We start from the raw sequence: 20,264 nt of genomic DNA, 5'->3' as shown, positions 1-20,264 counted from the left end.
CCTAGAGCCGGACACAGCACTTCAAATGCAGCCTGAATAACAACAGAGCAAAACTCTTTTCTCATTCTCTGTATTCCTGGGCTTCTGTCACTTACAATCCTGGATTGCAGTTGCCTTATTAGCTGCTGCATTTCATTGCAGGCTTGTGAGCCACCGAAACACACACATCCTCTGTTGCCACACCAGATCTCCCCAGGTCTATACTTGTGTCTCTAATGAAACCCATGCATTTCATCTTTAACAAGGGAGGCTTAGGTTTTAGCCTGTCTAGATTTTTAAAATTTGTGATTCTGTTGATAAGCAACCCTGCTACAACCTCACCCAAGTCATGTAGGAAAAAGAGCCCTCTGGTACTTGAGATTTCTTTTCAGAAAGCATTAAGTATCACTTACTGAGCACAGTTGCTCTATCAGCTGTGGATCCAACCTGCATTCTGCCATCTTGTCAATAAGGGTATCATGGGAAACTTTGTCAAATGCTTTGCTAGTAGATCATCCCCATGATATACCAAACTACAACTTTATCCAAAAAAAAAAAAAAAGGAATTAAGATTGGCTTGGCACACTCATGCTGACACCCAAGTAAATGCATTATTTGCCAGATGCTCAGAGACTGCTGTTCAAGAATTTTGTTCAGTATTAATGCCAGGCTAATTGACATATAGTTTCTTGGATCTACTTTTTTTTTTTTTTTTTTTTTTTTTTTTGCTTTTTGAAGATGCTTTTTGTCCATTGGCAGTCTTCTAGTGCCACAACTTTCTCTATGAGTTCTCAAAGATTACATATAACAGGTCTATGAATGTTACGTTCACAAGTTCCATCAGCATATGGGGTTGTAATTAATCTAATAACTGAAATGTGGCTAAAACAAGAGATGATATTCTCTGAAAATGCTTTAATATGTCAAATGCATTTTGAAAGTTATTTCCTTCCTCAGAGGCTGCTAAGTTATAGCCATTTTTTGATTTCCCACGCTAGTCAATGGAATGCATGAAACCTGTTTTCCAAACCTTGACTTGCATTCAGTACCTAGTCAAAATGGACTGAACTTGGTTCAAGCAGGAGGGAGTTGTTTTCTGAAGTGCCTAAAGAAGAGGTATGGGTTGAAGTGGGGAGTTGGTGCCCCCCGGCCCAGCTCCCAGCAATGGTAGAATTCGCTCTAAGCTAGACCCTTGCAAGCCTTCCCCAACCTGGCATTCTCCACAGTGGTGGTAGGTACAAAAGCTAGGGAGGCTGATGCTTGAAAAGCAGGTGATGGCTTTTCCATAGTGAAAAAGAAGAAGAGCCTGTGTGGCTGAGGTGGCAGTGCGGTGCACACCTTTGCAAGTACAGAGCAGCCTTTGCGGTGGTGGCTGGGCTAGCAGACAGCAGCTCAGGCAGGTAGATGCTTGATTGCGGGCGGCAGGTAGTCACAGAGACAGAAGTAGCTGGGTACAGGCAGCTATGCAAGGGGCCTCCAAGCAGATGGATGCGGTCATGGCAAGCAGGAGGCCATATTTGGGCAGCAGAGTGGAGCTTGCCAGCTCAAGCTAGCAGGATGTCTGCAGCAAGAGAGCAGCTGTTGCACTAATAGTAGCTGGCAGGTCGAGGAAGAGGAAGGTGGTGGAAGAGGAAGCCACATATAGAGGTAGACAGTGTCGAAGAACCCAACTTGAAGAGGCTGGAGCAGTGCCCAGGCCAGGTAAGCATGGTCCTCTCAGTGTGAGCAAGAGTTTACTGCTAAGCAGCATCTTTGGGATGGGCCCGTGTTAAGAGAGTAGTTAGTTGAGCAGCCTCAGGCAGAGGATGCAAGGAAGCAGAGGCAGTGATGGTGGATGCCAGCAGAGATAGGTGGCAGTACCAGATGCAAGCACCCCTGGGCTGGGGCTGCACGCCATTTTGGAGATTTCAGGGTTGTACTTTCCAGTGGTGTGCAGTGGTTTAGGCAAAAAGGGACAGGTCCAAACATGATACCTAGCAGCATAGTTCAGTTTAAAGCTTTTTCTTCCAGTAACTAAGCCTTTGCGATGTGTGGCTGTGAAAGCTGGATCTTAAGGAAGGCTGAGTGTCGAAGAATCCTTTGAATTGTGGTGCTGAAGAATACTCCTGCGAGTCCCTTGGACCGCTAGGTGATCAAACCGGTCAGTCTTAGAGGAGATCAACCCTGACTGCTCTATAGAAGGCCAGATCCTGAAGATGAAACTCAAATATTTTGGCCACCTAATGAGAAGGAAGGACTCACTGGAGAAGACCCTAATGCTGGGAATGATTGATGGCAAATGGAGAAGGGTAGGGCAGAGGATGAGGTGACTAGATGGAGTCACTGAAGCAGCTGGTGTGAGCTTAAGTGGACCCCGGGTGATGGTGGAGGACAGGAAGGCCTGGCGGAATGTTGTTCATGAGGTCGCGATGGGTCGGATGCGACTTCACAACTAGCAACAGCAACTAAGCCTTGGGAGTAGCATTCCAACCTTTTTAGAATGTGGAGGAATGGCACGAAATCTGGGAAACGAGTAACTGATCAGTGACTGGTGGTGCCTGGGAGAATCTGGATGCATTGGGACCCCAGAAGGACTTGGCTACTGAGCCTGAGATTCTGTACCCCTGGCCTAAGTGGTTGGGCAGCATGATGTTGGTCAGCAAGAGCAAACACCCAAGTGCAACCGAGCAGGGTTTTTGCTTACAAAGTTTGACAGTGCAGTAGGAAACAGATGAGCGTGTTTAGGTGGAGAACCTGCGGAAGGAGTCAGTCTGTGCAGGCCGCGATTCATCTTCTGAATGGTTTTGGCTCTCATAATGAGTTGCACCTTGACTGTCTGAAAGCAACGTTACAGGAACCATTAAAGCGTATACCGAGTATTAGTGCTGCAAGGTGTGGGTGTATCAAGTTTGTGCCAAGCACATTAGGAAAACGTTTGAGCCACTCGATGTGCTAGAATTGTTTTAAGGACTGGAAATCCTGCTACCAGCATAACTTAGTAGGAAAGCCGAGCATGTCTAGGAGGTGCATGTGCAGCCGAAGAAAGCTGGGGTAAGGCCTGTTGTTCTAGTGGGGCACCCATTTCCAGGGGCATCTTTTGTGATTCAACAGAAGGAAAACTGGGATGAGAGCTTACGAGGGGGACCTTTTGTGCTCTGCATAGGCATGAGTCGCTCTTGCCTCAGTTGACTGGCAAGAATACCTTTGCAGTGGAATTGATCAGCGTGGCAAAGCTTGAGAACATCGCTGAGTTGGTAGCATGATAAATGGCCAGCAGAAGAAAAGAAGTCGGTGTTGCTGCAGTGGTTAATGCAGTGCACACCTTTAAAGTACAGAACAACCCTTTGCCGTGGAACCAAGCAGCACAGTGAAGCCCAAGTAGATCAGTAAAATTGTAACTCAGCAGGCATATCTAGGTGAAGAAAAGCTGGGGTGGGACCTTTACTCTGCGTTCAGTAAGACATGTCAGCAGTCATTCTTATGAAAGTCCCAATATGAGTATTAGTAATTATTAGTATTTAATTCCCCATGTACAAAGTGTCCTTTTAATACATTGTTTAGGAGTTCATATTACCTCTAGTATTTGTGCCAGTCTCATGGCTAAGCCACACACACACATGGGGGAAGGGAGGAGGGTGGTATTCTGGGAAAATTGACGGCAGCAGAAAAGGGGAACCGAGAAGAAGAGCAGTGCAGCCTCAGTTCTGTTTGTGTTTTTAAATTATTTTTTAAAATTACAAATACAAAAATCATAAAAAACATATATTTTGTAAAATTACTCTCAGTGCACCCCTCCACTGGACCACAGCTGCCTAGTATATCTTTCCCTTTCGTTTTTCTGCTCTTTCTGAAATGCCCCCTCCCATCCAAAATTGCAGTATGTTCAAGCAGGAAGGCATGGATTTAGGTTGAGCTCATAGGCAATACTGGAGGGTTCTTTATATCAGGTGGCCCAGCTGTGTTGCACAGTAAGAGATGTGGTATTTATGGACTTCAGTGTGTTCTCAAACATCTTTCTTGGCACCTGCTGCCTGCCTACTTCCCTTTTAAAAAAATAAATACAAATGAACACATTTCCTTGCCGACCACTGGGATTTTTTCAGAGTGAAGGCATCTAGCTGTTACCCTCTCAATTTCCCATAGGATTCCTAGGGAATGAAGGCAAAGGGTGGCTGCAAGCTGATACTTCCTTCCTTCCTCAGTGCACCCACAAGAAAAGAATAGAAAGAAAAAGGGAATCCTGACACTTCTGTCTGGTAAGCTGGGGCAGGGGTAGGAAGTGCAGCCAAGGAAGCCAGGGAGCTGGCATGAGTGCCATGAGTGCCGAGGGGAAGGGCAGAGCAGAAGGAAGACTGGGGCCTTGGGAAGCCAGTTGGTAGCCATTTAGGGGACTGGGGGAGAGCGCTGTACTTATATGTCTGTATGGATGGGGGCTGTCTGTCTGTATATGTGAGAGAGGGTGAGAGTGAGGGATATAGGGGAGGCTTTTGGAGATATCCTAAAGAAGAATGTGTTTTTAATGTGCTTGCAGTGAGAAGTAAGGGACGTATATGTGTCTGCATGTAGGATAGATCCATGAGCTCTGTGTGAGGTCACACGTGCTTATGGTGGTAAGTAAAAGAACTTAGGGGAAAACGTTTGCCTTCTTTGAAATAGATTTCTCTTGATCTTGAAAGCTATGGATTCAAAGGCATTGTTTGATGCATTGAGGCTCAGGCCCCACATCTGACTTTTACTCAAACTCTGAGGCAGGTTACTTGTCCTCTGTGACTTGCTGCACCTCTGATGGCAGCTATTTTTAGAGAGTATTTGGGTGTGCCTACTTTGGCTCTTGGTGGTACAGCGTTATTTGCTGTTTTACTCCTGGTGGATACATAGTGACGTAAAATCGCAATAAAGGGCTACTTGAAGCCCTGTGAGCTCTCTTCTGTGTGGTGGACCATAATGGTAGCAGCCAGGGAGTGCTGATGGCAGCAATAATAATAATAACGCCATTTCAGCAGCAGAGATTGAACAGGCTCACCAGAGGAACAGATGGAGTTAGGCAGGCACTGGTAAGACTGACTGAGCATGGGGGCAGGTGTGGAAGAGGCTGCTCTCATAATGTAGGTGGCTGATGCCTGGCATGGCGCAGCCAAAAGGTCACATAATTGCAGAGGGGCTGCCCAGCTGTGAGATGGTAGCCTGCTTGCTAGTGCCCGTTGCCACTCTGAAGGGACGCTGTGCATAGAGGAGATGGCAGCAGGATATCATGGTCTTTCTACCGCCACAGCTGACCGATTCCACCAGGCAGGATGTGGTCTGGCTGTTCTGCCGTGCATGATGAGAGGCGGGGACTGGGACTCTGTTGGTGCTACTGGATCGCTTGGTGGCTTTCAGTAGCATCGACGATGACCTCTTTCTGGGGCAGCTGGCTGATCTGGGAGTGCAGGGTACTGCACTGCAGTAGTTCCACTCCCACTTGGAGAGCCAGCTTCACCGTATGGTGCTTGGGGGATATTACTCAGCCTCTTGGACTCTCCAGTGTGGGGTCTTGTCTCCAATGCTGTTTTAACATCTACACGAAACCACTGAGGAGAGTCGTTCAGAGTTTTGGAGCATGTGTCATCAGTACACTGATGGCATGCTATACTTTTTCATTCTCAGCAGGTGAGGCTGCTAACCAGTGCCTGACTGCAGCAGTGGAATGGATGAGGGCCAACGAACTGAAGCTTAATCCAAAAGCTATTTCCAGGTGGTTCTTCTGATCAGATGGAGGGAATTCAACTTGTTCTAGACAGGGTTGCACTCCCCTTGAAGGAGCAGGTTCATAGCTTGGAGAAATCCTTTAGATGTCTTTGTCACTTGATGGCCAGGTGGTCTCAGTGGCACTGAGTGCCTTCTACCAACTTCATCTAGTGGCTCACCTGTGCCCCTACCTGGACAGGGATAGTTTGATTTCAGTCATCAGTGTTCCCATAGTCTCTAGACTAGGTTAGTATAATGCACTTTACATGGGACTGCCCTTGAAGATTGCTCAGAAGCTGCAGTGCATGCAGAATGTGGCAGCCAGATTAATAGCTGAGACCAGAAGATGCAAATGCATGACACCTACCCTGGCCTGCCTGCATTGGCTGCCAGCAGACTTTCAAGCCCCATCGAAGCAGTGATGCTCTACATGGCTTGGGACAACAATACCTGACAGAACACTTCTATCAGCTACAGTTGTCTGATCTAGACCCTATATCCAGTATCTGGGGCTTTCCCCGAGTGCCATCTCCAAAGGAAGGCTCAGTTGGTGGCAACAAGGAGGGGCTGTTGTGCTCACACATGGGGAAAAGCAGCCAGAAGGACCATGGCCTGTTGATAGATTCAATGGGAATTGGAATCCAGACAGTGAAGATGAAGCAGTTTTGGAATGTCAGCAAATGACAATATCAGATCAAGGCCAGGGAATGTGTACCGTTCAAGCCCTGTTGCCCCAACTGGGCTGGAATGGAGAGAGCCCAGCTGGGGCAGAGCCTGGGGCAGAAGATGACCAGAGCTCTGGTCTGCTCATGGGAGAAAGGAAGGCAAGTTCAGGGTCTGCTGCCCAGGGAGGTGTTGCCGATTGCTGGGAGGCAGCACGGGCGGGAGATTCAGTAGTCAGAGCTACCAGAGGGGTGGAGACAGGTGCAGGGTTCCAGTGCCCTGCCAGCAACAGAGAAAGTCTCTTAAATGGGATGAAGATTAAGGGGAGGACTCAATGCTTTAGTATGGGTGAAATCAGAGATGTTTGACAGTGAGGACGTGTAACAATGAAACCTTGTGAAAAGGAACTCTGAACACCATGTTCACTTGGGAGAAGGAGTGTGCCTCAAGATTACGTCTTCTCAGTGGTGGCTCCCCATTTATACTACAGCCTTCCCATTGAGGCCCACCTGGTACTAGTCCTAATATCTTTTTGGTGGCAGATTAGGGTTGTCCTCTATGATAGGTCATTTAATTATTATATTGGGAGTATTGTACCAACTGTTTGAGAGGCCTTGTGATTCAATTTGTGTAAGCCATTGCAGCTTTTGAAATGTGTTTTTAAATATGAGTTTTACATTGTATACTTAGTTTAATGAGCTTTTATTATTTTGTAGTCTATGTTATATTTTTGCTGTATTTTATCTGATGTTCTGAACTGTCCAAAGAGCAACGGTCATTGGCTGATATAAAATATAATATTAAGAATATATGCAGAATGAACAGCAATTTTGTTTCAAAAATTGCAAATAGTATAAACTGAGAATTTCAGAAAGACACACGTGAGAAAAAGAATGAAGACTTAAATGTAATCAGCCTAATCACTTCAGATTTCATAGCTCAGGGATTTTTAATAAGATACACCCAGGATTCAAATGAAAAAAGCAGATGAAATTTTAAAAGGGAGCATTCCACGGTGACTTAACTATATTGACTTCATGAGATGCAGCACTGCAAAATTTGTGGAGGAATTCAGACACTTCCAAAACAGGCTTTTACAGGTAAAGTTACTGGAAAAGTAAAATAAATTGCAAATTGTAATTACGGGAGTTGAAATGGTGATTTAAGTAAGAATTTTGCAAGAACTGTAAGGGCCTTATTGAACTGTGTAAGCAATCTAAGCAAGAAAAGAGAGGCATACATAGGAAAACAGAGTAGTAACCTCCATCTCACGCACATACCTCCTAGAAAAAAAGGAAAGTTAATTGAAATTATTTTTTCTTCCTAGCTAGCAGAGGGCAAAATAGACTTAATAGCTAATTAGATTCTCCAACAGACAACTTGCAGAAAATGCAAGTTCTAACTTAATTGTTCATATGATCACTATAGCAATGGTGAGTTGCTGATTCAGGCTGCAGCCTTTTATCCAAAACTGGTGAAGATGCCTCCTGGGAGTGGGTAACAAACCACCCTAAAGCGAGCAGTGGGTTCTGGGTGGTTTGTCAGCCACCTCAGCCAGCCACTTGTCCCAGTTTCATGCAGCACAGCAACCTGTGCCTGCCAGGCTTAATTAGCCAGCATGCAAGTGACATGCACAGAGCTGGTTGATCAGCCACCAAAACTTAATCCTCTTGGTATCATAAAAGCTGGGCCAGTCTATATTTTGAAGTGGCGGGCAAGGGAGAGGGTGGAGGCACTTAAGCTATAGTAATGATGGTAATACATGATTGCTGTATGTTGTAGGTCTGAGTGTGAATGTGTACTGAATATACATTTTACCGGAAAGCTATATGTAATTCATAGAAAAGATAAATTATAACTTTAATATTAAATAGTTAGAAACAGAGATGGGCAAGAATGTTGTTCAGTTTGCATTTTAATAAGAACTTCTGCAAAACATTAGTTGTACTTTCCAGAATTTTACAATGATGTTCAAAAATGCATATGAAAAATTGTGCATTAGGTAGGGGAAGGGTGCACAAAAATACATACAAATTTTCATGTAAATATTTTCTTTAAAAGATGCCACATGATGGAGAAATGGGGCAGAATAAACTTAAATGAGTAAAATAGAAAACTAAAATCAGCTATTTCATCTATGCCTAATTAGAAAGTAATCACTCAGATTAATTTTTAAACCCTTGCAAATATACCTTTGTATAAAAATTTAGCTACTATACAAAATCATACTTCCATACATGTGAAAACAGATTTCATGACATATTAGTGAGTAAATACTCTCATATCTGATGGTTTGTGGCTGGCTAGAAATGAGCCAGTCCTAACTTGTAACATTTTAATGCTATCTTTCAACATTGGTGAGAATTAGTGCTTTCAATTTTAAAAACATCTTGAATATCAATAAAGTTAATAAAAGTCATTTTGTTTTGTGCCTAGGACTTAGAAGAGTTCTGCTTTAAGTTTTGTGTCAATCATTTGACTGAAGTCACCCAAACGGCAGCCTTTTGGCAAATGGATGGTTCTCTGCTAAAGGAATTCATTGCTAAAGCCAGTAAATACGGAGCCTTTAAGAACTGAAAAATGTAGCTGTTTGTATTGAATGGTGTACAGTCATAGCTAATATGAATTCATGCATGTGTCTCATACTGTCAGTGAGTTTTGTCATATGCTGTCCTTTAGCTGTGCTTTTAAAAGAGCTCCAAGTGAGGTCTTTTATTTGGATTTTTTTGTTCAAGAGAGTTGGAAGAATTTACTGGTTGGAACAAATAAGGAGAGGTAACAAGAAGGTAGGAACTGAAGGAGAATGTAGTAAGCAAAGGTGATTATTTTGATGCTAGATGCTGAAGCCTGCTAACCTGTTCAAGATCACCGCTATGATACTACTTGACATACATTTCAAGGACTCTTAAAACAGCTGGGACTAAGAAGCTTCACCACATGGCATTATGTGGAAGTGGAGAACGCTGAAGTATTTTTTATCTATTTCAGTCCTGTCTGCATGTATTTGGAAGATATTTTCATGACTTTAATGTGAAGGACATTAAATCTCTGTGAAATAATTAAATGTATTTGATTCTGTACAAGTGTAAGTTTAAAAATAAAGAACTGATTATATTAGCATTTCATATCTGATTACAATTAAAGAATTGCTCCTATGCCACTTTTGACACACACTCTGTCAAAATTGGGAGAAGGTTAGGGTTAGGGTTTTATTCAAGAAGAATGATTTGTGGAACGGACAGTTTCTAATGAGTGGTATAGTGGGGATTGCTGTTTAGTCCACAAAGATCTGTGCCATACTGTTTCATTTTGAGAGCCTTGCCCCAAAAGAGGTGGAGGGTGAAGTATGTAGGTAGTAACTTTTTCACTACTCTGAAGGAGAAGATAAAACAATGAAAATCCTTAATAACACCAAACTTGACTGTATAGATTTGTCTGCCTTTAGTGGTAGCTGGTTCTTTAGAATGATGTATTCATGTCTGATTTCATGTTAGATATTTCTTCTCTCTCTCTGAAGCTGCAAGCTTGGATTCCAGTGCTGCTCATATCTGTTAAATGAATTAAGAAACTTACAACAAAGAAAGTATCTGACTCCTATACTCCTGTTGCCTTCCCAGAGTTGTAAAGCCCTGCTAGTGCAGGAAACCCACTATAACAGCATCTTCTAATAAAGGAGAATCAACTACTTTTGAAGGCGATTGTCAGCAAGGCCAACCTCTCTATCTTGATGTTTAGTTAATATCTCCTTTCTGGTAAACTGAACCCATTGGTTCTCTGAAGGAACAAAGGATGAATCTGCTCTTTCTACTCTGTGTTCTTCTTCGTGGTCTCTGTGCCAAACACACAAATGGGCTTGATGCAAAGCACAAGGCCTTGATCAGAGAAAAACTTCCAAAGCTCCGCGCCATGGAGTGGGCGGGAGCCGGGCCCGCCCCTTGTGCAGGCAGTATACAGGAGGTGGCTCCCACCCAGTTCCCTCAGTTCCTTTTCGACCGCACTTCGAGCTTGCCTCGGATTGGATCCTTCCACTCGCTCTACTTACCAGTTCACCATTTTGTCTTCCTCTTAAATAAATATTCTTTTCTTTCATGCCTTTCATCTTTCACCTGCAGAGAGATGCCTACCACCTGTCTCTCTTTCTCCCTCTCCCCCGCCCCACCAGGAAGGCCCCTCCAAGCCCCTCAGGGCGAGGAGGAGGGCAGCGTCGCTGGGAGAGGGCCCCTCTGGCACCGTGGTGCTGGTGAAAAGGTGAAAGCGCTGCACCGCAAGGGAGCCTGCTCCCTCGGCCGTGGAGGCAACCCGGAAACCTTGGACCCTGAGGCATCCCTGAATGCGATGCCCGCGGTCCTGGTGCTGGAGTCCCCTGGTGCCAATGTCCCAGCAATGCCACCTGTGCCCCAGGCCACGCCGGCATGCGGCCCAACTGCCATAGCTGGCTATTGTCAGGTTCCTTCCCATATGGGCCTTGGCAGGGCACAGTCACCACTTGAGCCACAGAACACCTACAATCCATCGCATGCCTGGGACAGCATGGTCTTCAGGCACTGAGGGAGTGGGTGGGAGCCGCCTCCTATATACTGCCTGCACAAGGGGCGGGCCTGACTCCTGCCCACTCCATGGTGCCAAGATTTGGAAGTTTTTCTCCTATCAAGACCTTGCACTGCACGTCAAATGTATTTGTGTGAATGCACAGATGACCATTCAAGGAGCGACAGTTACAGGTAAACAGCCTGCCTTTCTCTGTGTATCATACATGGGGCCTCAATTCGGGAAATTTCCATAGCGGATGCATTTCAGTGGGAACCCCTCCCTCACCTCGCCGTGCACATATTCCTAGTGGGTTCCCACCCATTTCCACAATTTCTTTTCAACCAAAATTGTGGTGACCTTGTGAGGAAACTTCTCTGTCCATGTGGACTGATCTCAAGCAGGGTTCTCCATTCTTGAAAGAAGAGAGAAAAGAATTCTCTTTTTCCTTTGACAATTGTATGATCACAGTGTGATTTGATGCATAACCTAAGGCACCTAAGAAGATGATGGCACAACTTAAACCACCTGCTGCTGAACGAACTTCACAAGAGGCAAACCATCCAGGGATAGCAACACCTCTGCCACAATTCCTACTTGACTGTGACATCCTCCCACAACACAGAGAATGGTTCTTTGCCTTCTCTCACACCAACAGGGCTCTCCACCTCTCTCCCAATACTTGCAGGATTGGTCCTAGGCCCTAAATGAGTTCTCAGTTTACTGACAAGCACCAGCTGAGAGTCCTGGGGGAAGAACTATATAAGAGCAAGCTCTTTCTTCCAGAACTGGCCTCAGCAGTACAGGTCCTCCTGTTACCTGTTGTGCCTGCACCTTGCCTGATCGTTCCTGCTCCTGGCTTCTGGCTCTCCACACTGCCGTGCTGTTGTGCCTGCCTCTTGGCTGACCTGGGTCCTGCCTCCCGTGTATCCTGCCTTGCTGTGTTGCCTCCGTATCTTAGGGCTTCCCATGAGCTGTGCTTCAGCTCCTGCATCTTGCATGACCCTCACTGCAGATGGTTCCTGTTGTCTCACCTATCTTGCTGTCTCACCTACCTTGCTGTGCCTCCCATCCTGTTATCCTATTCAAGGTAACTGTACCTTGCCTTCCTGGTTCTCTACCCTTGGCTTGTTCTTGATCATGTCCTTGTTCTGCCCTGGCACACATTTCTGGTTTCTTACTTCAACCTCTACTATGACCATGACTTGAATTTTCATCCAACCCTGCTTTTGGACTCTCTCTTGACTGAAGGTCTGTCGCCCTGCTCCTGGTGCCTCCGTTGCTCTTTTCTCTGGACACCCACCTTCTGTCCCCAGACCCTGACATAAAGGTAACTCCATTTCATTGTCACCAAGTATTTCACTTCAGGGTGTTCCTGTTTGGCTTGGCAAGGGCACCAAGAGCTTTTACAAGGTATTAGTTGAGTGTGCCCACCTTCATACTCTTGGGGACCAGGCATTCCAGTACCTAGAAGACTGGCTGCTAGTGGCATCTATGAGAGTGGAGCTCCAACATGTATTAACCTTCACTTTGGATCTTCTGAATAAGTTGGGCCTTCGCATGAATTTGAGGAAATCTACATTACTCCTAACTCGAAATTCTTCAGTTTGTTGGTATTACTCTAAACTCTACCAAAGGGCAGATCTACGTCCAAAGAAAGAAACTTAGCAGCTTGAATCATACAAACATCATGAATCACTGCCTTTTTCTGCTCAGAGGCTGTTGGGCCTGAGGGCAGAAACTATGTTGCTGGTCCCATTTGGCCAGCTCCCATGAGACAATTCCAGAACTGGTTCATTTGAACTTGTGTGGAAAAGGCAGACACACACCAAACATGCCTTTCTTCTCTATGTAGCTTTCTCCCTCCCCGGTGGAGACCATCCTCCACTCTTCAGTGAGGTGCTCTGTGTGTCTCTCTTGAATCTTGCAGCATGTCTCTCGCAACCAGTGCAACCCAAGTTTATCACTTGAACCTTCTTAAGGCATTGAGGGAGAGGGAAGGTCAGGCTGCATTGTGCAGGATATGCAGGAATGGCAGGGAGCAGGGAAAAAACCAACCGGTTGCCTCTCTTTGGATTCTTGGTTGTCCCCAAAGCAAGTAGTCCAGATGAGAGAACTTGAAAAAAAATTGGAGGTCTTTTCAGAACTACCCAGGTGTACACACTTAATATCACATCATATTATTGAAACACCCTCAGGAACAGTTGTGTGAATCCCAACTCGCCTGTACTCCCTAAGTTAAACCAAATGGTGTGAGAGGGAGTTAAGAATATGTTTCAACTGAGATAGAGGAGGAGTTAAACCTCTGGATGAGTTGATCCATGTTGGTGATGATACCAGATGAAAGTATTTGCTTCTGCATTGAATTAATTCATTTAATAAGAGTTTTCTATATCATTTATTCTACAGAATTTCTAGAATCATGAGTTCAGGAAAGTTGACTTGATGCCAAGTTTGATGCATATCCTATACCCTGTGTAGAGGGCTTGCTACAACAGTTGGGACGGACCACTTTTCTAGCCACATAGGGTTTGATTAAGGGATGCTGGCAAATCTCTCTGATTCTGCAGGCGAAAAAGAAAATGGCTTTCTCAAAACCCTTAGGGCCATTTCAGTTCATGTATGTGTGACCGAAATAAAGTAGTCCTTGATTCAGTAAAGAGGAGACTATCAGGTTTCCAAGGAGAGCCCTTATCAAAGAGAGACTGAATGCCAGATCTGGTTTTAAACACTGCATGTAACATTTATTCTATGATATAAAGAATACTGAAGTATAAGAATACAAGTTCAGAAATCCTGAGCAACGGTATCAAGAGGCTCCATTCACACTCGCATTCATCCAATACTCACGACCAATAGACCCTCCTCCAGCGTTGATCAAATGTTGGCAGGGACTGTGGGTGACCAGTTGCAGCACTGTCTGGGCCTGCAGCCCAGGCATTTTATACCTTAAAGTTGACGCTTAGTCCAACTGGATCGAACAGTGAATTCCTTTGAGCAGAGCTGAGGCAGACTGCACTGGTCTTTCTTTATCTTGAACACACAAGCTTGTCACATTCCATTCTCTGGATGGTACAGGGCGGGCTTATCCTATCTATTATGTTCCATTCTCCAACCACTCCAGGCTTTTCAGTTCTGCTGTGCAAAAATACCTACATCACAGTCATGCTCTTTAATTCTTCATTTGCTTCTGGGTCTTAGGCCTTCAGAAACCCAGGCACACTGTAACATATGTGCCCTCTGGGCTACACAGAGCTGTACCAGTTGAGTGAAGTGCTGGAGTATTAATGTATTGGTCTGTGGCCTACATAGATCATAAAATTTTTCTGAGCCAGACATGGGAGGATCCCCTTGAGCATTAGGGCAGCCATTAGATGCCCTAAGACAACCTCAAAAAGTGCACAAAAGCCAGGCAAGAACTTCATTTATCTGGGGTTTATATGGCACCTATGTGAGGAAAAGCCAAAACCCAATCTGAGCCAGAAATTAGATCTGTGGAAGAAAGGTATTCTACTATTGGAAAGGAGGCCCTTTCAGTCAAGGGGGTTGGGCTGTGCTAGCCCTTTGCCACTGCTTGTGCAGTGCACCATTTATACTTACTGATTATGTTCCTTGCAGTGGTTAAGCCACATGAATGGTAGACTCCAATTGACAAGATGGGCTTGGCTTTACAGCCATATGCCTTTACAGTCAGACATTGGCATGGACATCAACACACTAGTGTGGTTTTCTCTTGTCAGGCCCTTGGGTACAGTGGAGACAGCAAGCCCCTCTTGGGTGGGGGAATGTGCAAAGGTTTGGTGGGGTTTGCCACCTCTAACCAGATGCTTGGTAAATCACTTCACCTGCCCCATCTCACTGCTATCCTGGGGCACTGGCCAAACAAAGTAACTGTAGTGAAGGAGGGCACATGCCTTGGTGCAGTCAGTTCCCCATGCCAACCTGGATGAGCACCACCTAGACAGCTTGGTGTGGGTGGGGTGAGAAGTAAGGAATGATAAGAGCGCAGGAGGAAGAGTCGTGTTGGCATTGGCAGCAAAGCTGCACAAAGTTGTCAAGAAGAGCAGAGTAGGTGGTGGAACCTGGCTCTTGAGTAGGACTGGTGCAAGGATGCCTGCCACTCGCATTGGGGGGGGGGGGGGCTGCTTATGTTTTGTCCAAGGCTGGCTCCCTGAAGATTGGTGAACCAGGAACGGCCACTTTGCCCCCCTGCCGCCATTCTGGGCTAGCCAGGGGGCAGGGTCTCCTGGGGGAGCACAAAAGAGAAAACCCAAGAGGCTATGAGTCAGAATCAAGAAGCATTGGGGCAGCCAGGTGAGCTGAGCAGCTATGGGAGAAACCCCAACAGTGGCCCAAAGTGTCACTAATTCCCCTGGAAAGGCTGGAGACTGGGACTTACTTGCTAGGAAGAAGCAGTTCCCTACTGTGACTGGGTATAGGCTGTTGGACTATTACTTTGGAGTAGAGAACATTTTGCCTTTTGTTAAAGGGCACTTGGACTGTTAAGACCTGTAGCCATTGTATAATGTAAGATATTAACAAACCTTTAAATGTTCTTTTAATCCAATCCTGCTAATGGAGATGATGGAGCAGGGAGGGCTTGATGTTTCCATTTCTCCTGAACCAGCAACACATGTACAATCACTTTATTCCAAAAAACTTTTATTAAACAATTATTTACAACCCTATAATCAAACAATTATGAATATTCTTAAAACAGATACATACTTTAAAAGTATCTGAGTCTCACACATTTTCAAAAGATGGTATCAGATCTGAGATTGCAGTAAGCAGCTAATATTTGGCCTCATAAGAACCGTTACAGCTAGTTGAACGTGTATAGATAAAATTGTGTAAAACTGCAAGTAGAAAAGTTTAGGGTTAGGGTTCAGAAACTTAGAATGCATAAGTTGCCATTTTGGTTAAAATCTTGTTTGTATGTTTGAAAACAAATTAAAAAACTGATTTAAAATGTAATCCAGAAGTAACAGTAGTAGTGTGCTGTCAAGTTGTCTCTGACTTGAATGAAAAACGTTCTTTTCATGACAGCAACAGCCTACTCTTCCAAGTTCAACATTATGGCTTCATTTTTGGATTGATCCAGTTCATATTTGGGGGAAGTAGTAAATGATTATAAAACACCACAGTCTGAACCTTGAGTTAGAGGCAAATGCAAGCTTCTAGAAATAGAGGCTTAGCAGTCACTCTCCCAGCAGAGAAAGTTCTTCGTCGTGGCCTCTATGCATCACACATATGGGTGCTGCGCCTACGCAGTGCCTAAGGCCAGAAAGATTGAAAGCTAACAGGTTTTGGCAGGAAACTCTGCTCCCCTTCCCCTCAATGCTCTCTATATAGAGCGGAGTGTCCTTTTGCGACCACTGTTCACTGTGCCTTGAGCCTTTTTTCTAGTGTTACTCTCCATTGCTCCTTGTTCTTGCTGATAGTTATCTTATATCTCCAAGTTTTTCCCCCCATTAGAGTTCTTCTCTCGGTCACTCTTTCGCTTTCTTAAAAAAAAAAAAAAAAGATTACCTTTCCCTCTTTACTATCTTCTTTATTCTATTTTCCCTTTTTCCGATGGCGCAGCAAACGGCATTTCGTAAACGTTCTGAGTGCGGGTCTAAGATGTCCCCTGCGGACCCACACGATCTGTGTCTCCTGTGCCTAGGCGAGGGGCACAGAACTGATATGTGTGGCCATTGCCAGGCCTTCACTAAGCAGGCGCGTAAGAACCGGGAGACCCGCCTGCGTAAAATGCTCTGGGACCAGGCCCTTATGCAGTCTGACCAGCTGGCTGCAAAACCTGCCTCTGCCTTGGCTGCACCTCCACTGTGCCCATCGGATAATGGTGCTTCGGCCACGGGGGCTCAACAACCTCCTCCTCCCCCTTGCAAACAAAGGGAGGAAACATGGTGGCTTGGACAAATCCTTTAGCCACAAGAAGGCTAAAAAGGATAAGGCAGACAAAACGGCCCACAAGCCTAAGAAATCCAACCACACTAGGTTCATCAGTGCCTTTGGTCCCAGTGGCCGTGATGGTACCGACCCCATTGGGACCGACCCTGCAGTCTGCCATGCAGGTTACTCCATGGTTCAACCTTGGGACCTGCCGGCCCAACCACAGCCAACATCGCGCCACTACGAAGGCGTCTCTTACGCTTCACTGTCGGTTCCAACATATTTGAATTTAATGTCCTTCCATTTGGATTAGCCACCGCTCCACAGGTCTTCACTAAATGTATGGCCCCAGTGTGTACGCACCTCCGGCTTCAGGGTATTCAAGTATACCCTTAGCTGGATGACTGGTTGTTAGTTTCTCAGACGCGGGAAAGTCTTCTGTCAGCTGTTGACACAACTTGTTCCTTGCTGGATGATTTGGGACTGTGTATTTCATGAAAAACTGTCCCTTGTCACTTCGCAGGTGATCGACTTCATCGGGGCGCGTCTCAACTCCGTTCTAGTGAGAGCATTTCTTCCTCCAGCTCGTCAAACCAATCTTTTCTCATGGATCCACCGAATTCAACGAGACAGGACTGTGCCGGCCCTCTCGGTCCAAAAGCTTCTGGGTCACATGGCCGCTTCGGTATCCATCTTTCCTCATGCCAGACTTCAACTATGACCTCTTCAACTGCATTTCAACAAAATGTTTCATCCACAACAGGACTCGCCCACCAAGCCTATGCGCCTTCCGCTGTCTATCCTACAAACACTAGAATGGTGGACAGTTCTGCACAAGCTGAATGTCGGTGTTCCATTCTGACCACCTCACCCCACTCTGACTCTGTATACCGATGCATCGCTGATCGGTTGGGGTGTCATATGTGCAGGACTTCAGACACAAGGCACTTGGGATCAACAGGAATCAGCCAGGCACATCAACTATCTAGAGCTCCTGGCGATCTTCAAAGCTCTTTGATCCTTTGAGGATACTGTCCAGCAACATGTGGTTCAGATTGCATCCAACAACATGGTTGCTGTGTTCTATGTGAACAAACAGGGCGGGACGAAGTCTGCTGCCCTGGCTTGGCTATCGATGAAGATTTGGGACTGGTGCATCCTGAGGGACATAACTCTTCTGGAGGTTCATCTAGCTGGTACCGACAATGAGGAAGCCAATGTGTTGAGCAGGCAAATGTCAACGACTCATGAGTGGGAGTTAGATCGACAGATTTGCAGCCAGCTTTTCCGGCGTTGGGGACATCCAGACATGGACTTGTTCGCTACCCATGAGAACAGGGTATGCGAAATGTTCTGCTCCAGAGCAGGCATCAGACTGGGCTCAGCAGGGGATGCCCTTATGGTCTCATGGTCCAACATCAATGTTTATGCCTTTCCTCCAATTCCACTTTTAATGAAAGTCATATCGAAGATTATCCACGACAATGCCATGGGAATCTTGATCACACCCTGGTGGCCCCATCAAGCATGGTTCTCCACCCTTCTTTGACTGCCCAACAACATCTTTCTCCATCTAAAATCGATACCTCATTTGATAACGCAGCAAGACGGAGCTGTTCATCACCTGGACTTGACTTCTTTGAGCCTCACAGCTTGGCGAATCCGATGACCCACGTTACCAACTCAGTACCAACATTGACTCGTGCACTCGGAACTCCCATTTACGGAACTGAGACACTATTCACTTACTCGGATCTGATAGAACTTGCATCGGGATTCTCGAATCTGCTGTAAGACTGTCAACACAGAGATCTTATGCGGCAAAGTGGTGTCGATTCTCGTCTTTCACAGAATCCCATTCATTTGCTCTTGAATTGGCTTCGATAGAGAAGATACTACAGTTTCTTTTAGACCTACATCATTTGGGACTTAAACCCTCATCTATAAAGGTTTATACGGCTGTTATTTCTCATTACTGCGGTGCGGTGCAAGGCTCATCAGCTTTTTCACAACCAATTATTAGAAGGTTCATAAAAGGACTGCAGAATCTTCACCTGACAATTCGTCCTGTTATGCCTACTTGGAGTCTCTCAGTCATATTTCAAGCACTTACCAGAACTCCATTCGAACCTATGATGACTATTGACCTACGTCTTGTAGCTTGGAAGACTGCTTTTCTTATAGCTGTCACTTTGGCTCGGAGAGCTAGTGAACTATGTGCTCTTCAGGTAGACCTGCCTTATTTGAATTTCCATAAGGAGAAGGTGGTTCTTCGAATGGATTCGATGTTTTTACTTAAAGTAGCCACTCCATTCCATGTTAACCAGGAAATCGTCTTACCTGCCTTCTTTCCATTGCCATCGAATCTGCTTGAAAGATCCCTGCATACTCTTGATGTGTGGCGTTGCTTAGCATTCTAAAGATCATGCACAGAGTCTTTTCGACGGTCTAATAGACTCTTCGTGAAATATTCTGAACAGGATAAGGGCTCTCAAGTCATGTCACAGAGACTTTCAAAATGGATTGTGCAAACTATCATGTTGGCATATCAACTTGCCAAAATGGACTTACCCATTGTTCCAAGGGGTCACTCCACAAGAGCAGTAGCAGCTTCCTCTGCCTTTGCTGCGGGAATCCCAATCCAGGACATCTGTAAAGCTGCCACTTGGGCTGCTCCGTGCACTTTTGCCAGGCATTATCGCCTTGATGTATGTGCCAAACAGGATTGCTCCTTCGGTCGGGCAGTCCTCTCAGCCATTCTCTGATGATGACACCGCCCTCCTCCGAGTCTGGTAAGCTTGTTAATCACCTATATGTGTGATGCACAAAGGCCACAACGAAGAAAGGCAGGTTGCTTACCTGTAACTGACTTTCTTTGAGTGGCCACCTGTGCATTCACACAACCCACCTGCCGGCCCCGCTCGGTGTTGGTGAGTGGATTTTTTCTGTTGGTACCATGTCTCAGTTGATAGTCATGGTATCTAATAAGGTTATTGTAATATGTCTCTCTCCCGAGAGGGGGTGAGTGTTCGGTCTTACAAAGACTGAGAAAATGGCGGACACTCCGCTCTATATATAGCATTGAGGGGGAGGGGAGCGGAGTTTCCCGCCAAAAACTGTTAGTTTTTCAATCTTTCCGGCCTTAGGCACTGCGCAGGCACAGCACCCATCTGTGTGAATGCACAGATGGCCATTCGAAGAATGTCAGTTACAGGTTAACCTGCCTTAATGACTGCCATGCCCACAGTCACACTGGAAGTGGTTTGTCAGTAGCACCTGCTGCCACTAAGCCACAGAAAGCAATTTCCTCTTATCACTTGTAGCATACACTGCAGTAAGATGTAATCATAATCCTAGAAATAGGATCCTCCCTGACCTGCTAAAGGTGATGGAAGAATTCAGCAATATGAACCAGTCCAAGTGCATTGGCTAGAATAAAAGTGCCTCAGCTGTGAGAACTATAAAAGACTAGTCATTACAAAAGTGAGGTG

At 45.5% G+C, this 20,264-nt stretch overlaps 1 protein-coding gene across 7 annotated transcripts in view; it reads left to right on the top strand.

Annotated features, from left to right (window-relative positions):
* RCBTB1 (RCC1 and BTB domain containing protein 1) overlaps positions 1–9,468 on the top strand; it is a 55,842-nt gene extending 46,374 nt beyond the window's left edge. Inside the window, exons 12-14 of one of the 7 annotated variants that reach the window (XM_044445103.1) lie at positions 4,102–4,214; positions 5,605–7,448; positions 8,785–8,849. In XM_044445103.1, the coding sequence (XP_044301038.1) occupies positions 4,102–4,110 (9 nt within the window). In that variant the 3' untranslated portion in view covers positions 4,111–4,214; positions 5,605–7,448; positions 8,785–8,849. Of the gene's footprint in view, positions 1–4,101; positions 4,215–5,604; positions 7,449–8,784 lie in introns of those variants that run through there. The other 6 variants (XM_044445104.1, XM_044445100.1, XM_044445098.1 and 3 more) reach the window with 6 other exon arrangements.
* Positions 9,469–20,264: the final 10,796 nt, after the last annotated feature.

This window comes from Varanus komodoensis, unplaced genomic scaffold, assembly GCF_004798865.1.
Source record: "Varanus komodoensis strain SLA01 unplaced genomic scaffold, ASM479886v1 scaffold47, whole genome shotgun sequence".
In the NCBI taxonomy this organism is placed as follows: Eukaryota; Metazoa; Chordata; class Lepidosauria; order Squamata; family Varanidae; genus Varanus; species Varanus komodoensis.
Note: the sequence above shows the minus strand (reverse complement) of the source record. Positions and strands in the feature narration are given on the sequence as shown.